This window comes from Oncorhynchus nerka, linkage group LG9b (assembly GCF_034236695.1).
Source record: "Oncorhynchus nerka isolate Pitt River linkage group LG9b, Oner_Uvic_2.0, whole genome shotgun sequence".
Lineage (NCBI taxonomy): Eukaryota > Metazoa > Chordata > Actinopteri > Salmoniformes > Salmonidae > Oncorhynchus > Oncorhynchus nerka.
This window is the reverse complement of record NC_088424.1, coordinates 4993141-5001429: the sequence shown is the minus strand read 5'-3', so window position 1 is coordinate 5001429 and position 8289 is coordinate 4993141. Positions and strand designations below refer to the sequence as shown.

General features: G+C 40.9%; 2 protein-coding genes across 3 annotated transcripts; one reads left to right on the top strand and one right to left on the bottom strand.

Annotated features, from left to right (window-relative positions):
• Positions 1 to 1611: 1611 nt before the first annotated feature.
• Positions 1612 to 3676, top strand: imp3 (IMP U3 small nucleolar ribonucleoprotein 3). Of its 2 annotated transcripts, none has more exons than XM_029642171.2 (7): positions 1612 to 1860; positions 2208 to 2315; positions 2454 to 2528; positions 2635 to 2729; positions 2898 to 2949; positions 3046 to 3118; positions 3286 to 3676. In XM_029642171.2, the coding sequence occupies exons 1-7, from the start codon at positions 1724 to 1726 to the stop codon at positions 3310 to 3312; spliced, it is 567 nt and encodes a 188-aa protein (XP_029498031.1). In that variant the 5' UTR covers positions 1612 to 1723; the 3' UTR covers positions 3313 to 3676. The 2 variants fall into 2 exon arrangements, with proteins under 2 accessions (XP_029498031.1, XP_029498032.1); XM_029642172.2 differs by having other exon boundaries at positions 1613 to 1860; positions 2650 to 2729.
• Positions 3489 to 8156, bottom strand: LOC115114153 (vesicle-trafficking protein SEC22b-B-like). Its single transcript, XM_029642170.2, has 5 exons — positions 7745 to 8156; positions 7427 to 7536; positions 6740 to 6900; positions 6315 to 6461; positions 3489 to 4350 (listed from the first exon to the last, which is right to left on the bottom strand). Exons 1-5 carry the CDS (start codon positions 7817 to 7819, stop codon positions 4196 to 4198), a joined length of 648 nt encoding a protein of 215 aa, XP_029498030.1. The 5' UTR covers positions 7820 to 8156; the 3' UTR covers positions 3489 to 4195.
• Positions 8157 to 8289: the final 133 nt, after the last annotated feature.

Here is an 8289-nt window from a genome sequence, read left to right as displayed (position 1 = left end):
GACTGCAACTAATACCAGGTACATGTTATTACATTGTAACTATGAGTCGTTACAGTCAACTACAATACTTGTTACAGTGTAATTACACATGTAATTGCACTGTAATAAGGACTGCTTAAAAGGAAGTGTTACCAATTATTATAACTCATGGCATTTATTTGACTATAATCAGATGATGACAATAAAATTGTGTTTGGCTCAGTATAATTACTCTTGTGGAATTGGCCAGCAACCCAGCTTAGAATAAGAGTATTCAAGGACAAGGGTCAACAATAAAAGCCATCACTAATATGACTCCCACCAGAAAACTACTGTACACAACAGATGAAAAGACAATGGCAAGTTAACTTAATGACTTCTACATAACGTTTGACTGATATTTACTTTTCTGCCAAGTGTGTTTACATGCTCAACACCATTGTTATTGATGGCTGTGACCCTAAGTTAGAATTTAACCCTAGAGAGGCCACAAGAGTCTTTAGGCAAACTGGCAACAGGACCCGATTGCATCTGCTTTATGCTGAGGAACTTACACTAGCCTGGGTCCCTGTCTTTCAGAGGTCTGCACATTCCCAATCATCACCCATCTTTCAAACATATGGAAACCATGTATTCCATTCCTGCCATTACGATTCACCCGTCTTCCTAAAGATCCTCCCACCAGCCTCTTCTGGTCTGCAGTGTAGTTGAGTCTCTCTCTCTTGAGTCTCTCACATTACATTGTCTTGAAGTCTATTCCCAGAGCCCTGTACTACATATGTGGTTTGAGGAGTTAGTGAGGTAACTTTGGTCAACTCTGAGTTCAACTTGGGATAACCGGTACCAAGACAGTGGCTCAACTTTTAGCCAGGTACATTTCTATGATAAAAAATCCTTCAGAAATAATCTGCTCCCGGGCAGGCTAACTCCATTTCTTGTATTTTTTAAATTGTATTTACGGATAGCCAGGGGCACACTCCAACATTTAGACATCCTTTACAAATAAAGCATGTGTGTTTAGTGAGTCCGCCAGATCAGAGGCAGTAGGGATGACCAGGGATGTTCTGTTGATAAGTGAGTGAATTGGACCATTTTTTTTACTAGTACTTTTGGATGTCAAGGAAAATGTATGGAGTAAAAAGTACAATATTTTCTTAAGGAATATAGTGAAGTAAAAGTACACGTAGTCAAAAATAATACATAAGTAGTACCTTAATTAAAGTATTTTTACTTAAGCACTTTACACCTTTGGAATTAATACAATTATTATAATGATAGGAGTGGGGCAAAGGAGTACTTGTGCATTGATAAGCACACCAAAGGACCTCAAACACGTTATTAATGTTAAGTAATAATAAAAAGAAGACAGCACTTCAACAAGCCTATTTCACATCACACCACAGCCTGCTGAATTAGCCAGATAACTTTTATTTTATTTAAATTTAGGCACAAATGAAAATGGGGAACTCACTCGTCCACGGATTGGGGTTTCTGCATTGTCTTAATAAAGAGTTCGGCGTTCGACATGTACGTGCAGTTACAAGTACATACTCCTGCGCAGTAGATGGCGGTATCACACAATTGATTAATTTATTTTTGGAGGTATGATTCTCTTTGTTTGCGAATCAGCACCAGGTCGCCGAAGAAGAAAAACATGCGCTTCCTCTTGGTCCGGAAAGCGTGGAAGTAAATGTATCTTGGTAAATACATGTTAGTTTTCTAGTCACAAAATTATTACGGCAAAATGGTTCGAAAATTGAAATTTCATGAGCAGAAGCTTTTGAAGAAGGTTGACTTTATCAACTGGGAGGTAGACAACAACCTGCACGAGGTGAAAGTATTGCGGAGGTATCACATCGAGAAGAGAGAAGACTACACCAAGTGAGTATGCAGTTTTATGGCCTTTATTTTGTCTCCAGCTATATGTAAAATGTGTTTTAAGTTAATCAGTTTAGGTTTTGATGCGGAAGTTATTGTTAATTTGGTATATAGTATAATAAGGGTGACTATTCCTAATTCTAAAATGGCCTACCTACAGGAAGCATTCTAGTTTAATTATGATGGCTTCGATATGGGCAAACATCCAACCATATTATTCCATCTATTGTATTCAAATTTGTTCTATGTGGAGGCATTTTTAGCACATTGACTACCCCTAGAACACTGTCCCTACTCAGCAGCCTCCGTGTGTTTTGATTAGCCACAGTCTGCTAACGTTATATCCATAGGTACAATAAGTTGAGCCGTAACATCAGAGAGCTTGCTCAGAAGATACGTGATCTGGACGAGAAGGATGGCTTCAGAGCCCACAGCACAGGTCAACTACTTGAGAAACTGTGAGTATCAGTGGAACTGAATTCGAACCCCGGCCCCTGCGCCCATAGGAAACTGTCTGTCCTCTAAAAGTAATGTGGGTAACACGCACGTACTACAGAGTGATGATGGTGTCTAGCATTTTGCATCTCTTCTTAAAGGTACGGTACTGGGCTGATCCCCACCAAACAGAACCTGGCCCTTACAGAGAAAGTCACCGCCTCTTCATTCTGCAGGTGAATAAACAAACCCATTCCATCTCCCAATAACAACAGTAAAAGTAGATGTTGCATTCTATCCATCGCTTGCAATACCTCTGGCTCCATTCGGTCCTATCTCCAGCTCTCTGATTTCCAGGAGGCGGCTACCCACCATAATGGTAAGCTTACGAATGGCTCAGAACCTGAAGACAGCCATCACCTTCATCGAACAGGGACGTATCCTTCACATGGTAACAGTACTAGTGATGTAGCGCCTGTGCGCATGCTGTGGCAATGGTGGTTTTTTTTACCCTCTTGTAGGGATCATAGACTGAAATGTCAATTAGATTGTTATTCTGTGTTGGATTATCTATGTAGTGCTTTGTGGCCTTGACTGTACCTTAGATGTGCGTGTGGGACCAGAGATTGTCACAGATGCAGCTTTCCTTGTCACTAGGTAAGTGTAGGGTTTTGTCTGACTACTTTTGGTACTTTTCTTCCTTTCTGACATCTTGTCAGCCCCCCCCAAATCCTAAATGTTTTATTTCATCAGAAATATGGAAGACTTTGTAACATGGGTTGACTCTTCAAAGATCAAACAGCACGTCATGACCTACAATGATGAGGTGAGAGACCACGGTCTAAGATAAGAAGTCTGACAAAGTTCAGTTTGTTTGAATAGCTCAAAGGTCCCAGGCATATTTGTTTGGATGTAAGATGGTCTAGTCAGATGGTAAATCATGTTGTACAAATGGGGATTCTGACTGTCTCATTGGTGCCCTTTGTTTTCCAGAGGGATGACTTTGATCTTGTGGTATAGACCTACAGTATTCATCACCCATGGGAAGGACAAGAGGAATGTGCAGAGGCTTGCATGTGTGTGCATAAGAAGTATAAGCATTTGTATGGGTGAGCCCATGTTTGAACATGGTGTGTGTTTGACTGAGTGTGAATGGGACTATATTTTGAGGAGGAAAGGAGTGTTATTTCAACATGTAGTGTTCAACTTTTTATAAACATTAAGATAAATATACATTTCAACAAATCCTTTTTTTTTTTAAACAATATACAACTTTTTTGCCATGGTAAAGGGTTGTTTCACACTTAAGACCATTTGCATATAGATAGAATTGTCCTTCAGTGACATTGTAAAAAAACGAATTAAAACGGAAAAATGTAAACTATTGAGTTTTCAATCCCTTTTATATTCCAACTAATGGGATTATACCTCTACTGCGAATTCAGAAAGCTCTACTTTGCTCACATTACCAACCACAGGGCAGTATCTTTATACAGGTGTTAAAGAATTCTGTGTTTGGTTAATCATGTCACCTGGATTTTAACCTTTTATTTAAAGCATTTTCCATCAATCTGTCCCCTTATTTTTGTCAGATGGTCCAGCACCATCCTCAGACAATTGCTTTATTTTTTTGGTCTAATTCTCATTTCTAGAAAAGGCTTCAAATTAAAATCCAGGTCATTTGACATTATTAACCAAACAGTGCCCTAGGTACGAGACATGACAAAGCTGAAGAAGGCACAGTTCCATCCACTACTTACAAGGTCTCTCCCTAAGGCATCGATGTAGGAACTTAAGCTTTTCTGTTAACAGAAACCACCAATATGGCATCCTATAATGAATAGGTACCAGCGAGTTTAAATGGGAATTCAGACTGTCACCAACTTCAAAGGCCTTATGCCAATCAGATCCACCAGAAACGCATATAGACGATGATAGTAATGAAGAAGACTGCCCCTGCTGCTATCTTGGCATAGATGGATCTGGTGTTGAGGTACTTGGCGTCGCTGCGGTACTTCTTTGAAAGGCTGGACAGATCGCTGGCTTTGGTGTCGAGAGCTGGAGGGAAAAATATTAATCAAAAATTTGAGGACTAGTGTGACCAATAATAGCTGTATTAGAGTGTATTCAGACCCCTTGACTTTTTCCACATTGTTACGTTACTGCCTTATTCTAAAATTGATTTTTTTTTAAATTCCCCTGTCAATCTACACACAATGTCAAAGCTAAAACAGGTTTTTTTTTAAATTATCATATTTAGATAAGTATTCAGACCCTTTACTCAGTACTTTTGTTGAAAAACCTTTGCCAGCGATTACAGCTTCAAGTCTTTTTGAGTATCACGCTACAAGCTTGGTACACCTGTATTTGGGGAGTTCTTCCCATTCTTCTCTGCAGATCCTCAAGCTGTCAGGTTGGATGGGGAGTGTTGCTGCACAGCTATTTTCAGGTCTCTCCAGAGATGTTTGATCGTGTTCCAGGCTCTGGCTGTGCCACTCAAGGACATTGAGACTCCCAAAGCCACTCCTGCGTTGTCTTGGCTGTGTGCTTAGGGTTGTTGTCCTGTTGGAAGGTGAAGCTTTGCTCCAGTCTGAGGTCCTGAGTGCTCTAGAGCAGGTTTTCATCAAGGATCTCTCTATACTTTGCGCCATTCATCGTCCCTGCCACTGAAAAACATCCCCACAACATGATGATGCTGCCACCACCACGATTCACCGTAGGGATGGTGACAGGTTTCCTCCAGACGTGACACTTGGCATTCAGGCACAAGAGTTCCATTGTGGTTTCATCAGACCAGATAATCTTATTTCTCATGGTCTGAATCTTATTTCTCATGGTCAGAGTCCTTTAGGTGCATTTTGGCAAACTCCAAGCAAGCTCTCAGGTGCCTTTTACTGAAGAGTGGCTTCCGTCTGGCCACTCTACCATAAAGGTATGCTTGATGGAGTTCTGCAGTGATGGTTATCCTTCTGGAAGGTTCTCCCATCTCCACAGAGGAACTCCGGGGCTCTGTCAGTGACCATCGTGTTCTTGATCACTTCCCTGACCAAGGCCCTTCTCCACCCGATTGCTCAGTTTGGCCAGGTGGCCTGCTCTAGCAAGTCTTCGTGGTTCCGAACTTCTTCCATTTAAGAATGATAGAGGCCACTGTGTTCTAGGGGACCTTCAATGTTGTAGACATTTTTTGGTACCCTTCCCAGATCTGTGCCTCGACACAATCCTGACAGACCTCACAGCCTGGTTTTTGCTCTGATGTATTGTCAACTGTAGGACCTTTTATATAGACAGGTGTGCCTTTCTAAATCATGTCTAATCAATTACATTTACCACAGGTGGCCTCCCAAGTTGTAGAAAAATCTCAAGGATGATCAATGGAAACAGGATGGACCTGAGCTCAATTTCAAGTATCCTAGCAAAGGGTCTGAATACTTATGCAAATAAGTTATTTCTAAACCTGTTTTCGCTTTGTCATTATGGAGTATTGTGTGTAGATTTAAGATTTTTATTCATTTAATCCATTTTAGAATAAGGTTCTAACTTAACAAAATGTGGAAAAGGGGAAGGGGTCTGAATACTTTCTGAATGCACTGTATGCAAGCTTCAATCTTAAATGGGAAAGATAGGCACCACTTAAAAATATGGAAATCGATGTTGCCCATCTTGTCCATTCATTTGGGATTGAGGCCTGCAGTTTTACCTTAATTGATATTGTGGTTCAACAACTGATAGCATTGAATATGGACTCAGCTCAATGTTCGACAACATCTGACAAACTTACAGTCCCAGTCAAAAGTTTGGACACCTACTCATTCAAGGGTTTTCCTTTATTTTACTATTTTCTACGTTGTATATGCGTCATTTCATAGTTTACTATTCTACAATGTAGAACATAGTAAAAAATAAAGAAAATCCCTTGAATGAGTAGGTGTCCAAACTTTTGACCAGTGCTGTAGATTTTGGACTGAACCATCCCTTTAAATTAATTAGGTGTATTTTATGTCTATGGCGGGTTTGATGATTACCAGATAAGGCCTCTCCTCGTTGCAGGACCTCTTCAATGTTTGCCACCATGATACGCTGGACGTCCTGCAGTTCTGTGTTGATGCTGCCCAGGTTCCTCCGTGCCCTGCTGTCAATGTAGTTCTTCTTTGTCTTCTGGATGTACACGTCTGAGGAAGGAATATACACAAATAACACACTACGTGTTGGTTTAGGGTGCATCTCAAGTCTAATGTGGCATCCGCTCGTCATTACTTACATTTGCGCTGAATTGAAAAACAAGGGATGGGGAAATGCAATATGGTGGACGTCTACTGGGATTTTCTTTTGCCAGTCTTATCTAGTTGTCTTTTTTACATCAGCTATGATGCACCCTTACTTCAAATATGTTTTGTTTGCCTAGGGTGTCTTGAATTGGATGTTAATGATTGAAAAGAGAAGTTCTCACCAAACTCAATGAAAGAGTACGGCCTGGAGACTGTGGGGACTTTCTTTCCGTGCTGTTCATTGAATTCTGTTTGGAGGTCTTCCAGGTACCCAAATACCAGTTTCTTGGGAAACACAGCTTCACACAAGGCCAAGTAGCACACGCCATGTTCTATTACATAGCTGGTGAGACGAACACAGATGTGAACCATTAGTGGGAGAAACACTTAATACATTAGTTTCTCAAATAGGCCGATTAAGATTTCTACATACAGCACAGCGGCCGACCAGTCACAGACTAGTCACAGTCACATTATTGAGAGTTTTTCCTGAACACGTAACCAAATCAAATGTTACTGGTCACATACACATGGTTAGCAGATGTTAATGTGAATGTAGCCAAATGCTTGTGCTTCTAGTTCTGACAGTGCAGTAATATCTAACAAGTAATCTAACAAATTCACAACAACTACCATATACACACACTGTAAAGGGATTGAAAAATAATTGGTACATAAATATATGGATGCGCAATGACCATGCAGCACAGGCAAGATGCAATAGATGGTTTAAAATACAGTATATACACATGAGAAGTAGTGTAGGATATGTAAACATTATTAAAGTGGTATTAAACCCGAGTTTTGCCTTGTTAGGAATGGAAACTCGGCACCAATGACACAGACGACTCCATAGAGCTCATACTTACTGGAAGGACATGACCCCAGCCTCCAGAGTACATCTATTGGGACTCTGGGCATTTAGTTTGCGGCACAGCTGCTTAGCCTGGCTCTGGTAATGTTGCAAGTCTCTTCCTGACTAAACATAGGGAGAGCTAAAGGGTTATGAAATCATTCTTTCAGTTAAAAAAAATACCTACACTATGTATGATAGAAGTGCCTCTAAAACAAGGCAATATAAGTGTTAGTAGTATTCATCAGAATATTATGTAATTTAGCTAGCTAAATAGTTTGTAAACCGTTAAGTTAGCAAGGCTAGCTAGGAAGAGAATGTGGTTCATTCAAACCTGCTCGTCTTCTTGCATCGATGCAGCAAGCGGCAGACCATCTGCTACTCGAGCGATCATTGTCAGTAAAATCATATTGATTGAAACCTCTACAATCCACACTACAGACTGAGTCGTAGGTTTTTGCTGGCTGTGTAAAAACTTCAAATAAACTTGGCTGCGTAGCTTCTGCTGTCAAATCTGACGGCCGAGTAGCTCGATGCGGGTGCTGATACCGCGTTCACTATTTCCGACTTGCTGATTCGTTGGAACGCGGCACGTGTGTAACTACAACCAGTTAGCAGGTCGAACATTTTAGACTTTTCGGAATTTACTTTTTCGTAGCAGGTTAGGAGACTTAGTAATGTTAGCTCAAATGCTCTCCTAACCTGCTACGAAAAGTCACTTCTGGTCGTAGCTGTACTCCAGAGATACTTTTGGGGAGATTGGAATCGTATTAATAACTCTCTTCTGTACGTTGCCCATGCGTCGGCCATGGGCCGCGCGGTGCATTCTGGGACAAGGAGAGCTCTCCTTCAGGGAGTGAATGGGAGTCAATTGGGCGC

Bases quoted from the DNA above. Each gene is read 5' to 3' on its own strand.
- imp3 (XM_029642171.2), top strand. From the start codon at position 1,724: ATGGTTCGAAAATTGAAATTTCATGAGCAGAAGCTTTTGAAGAAGGTT. The intron at 1,861-2,207 runs GTGAGTATGCAG...TTATATCCATAG, and splicing joins AAGAGAGAAGACTACACCAA to GTACAATAAGTTGAGCCGTA. The intron at 2,730-2,897 runs GTATCCTTCACA...ACTGTACCTTAG, and splicing joins CACCTTCATCGAACAGGGAC to ATGTGCGTGTGGGACCAGAG.
- LOC115114153 (XM_029642170.2), bottom strand. From the start codon at position 7,819: ATGATTTTACTGACAATGATCGCTCGAGTAGCAGATGGTCTGCCGCTT. The intron at 7,537-7,744 runs GTTTGAATGAAC...CCCTATGTTTAG, and splicing joins CGATGCAAGAAGACGAGCAG to TCAGGAAGAGACTTGCAACA. The intron at 4,351-6,314 runs GTAATCATCAAA...TTTTCCCTCCAG, and splicing joins ACGAGGAGAGGCCTTATCTG to CTCTCGACACCAAAGCCAGC.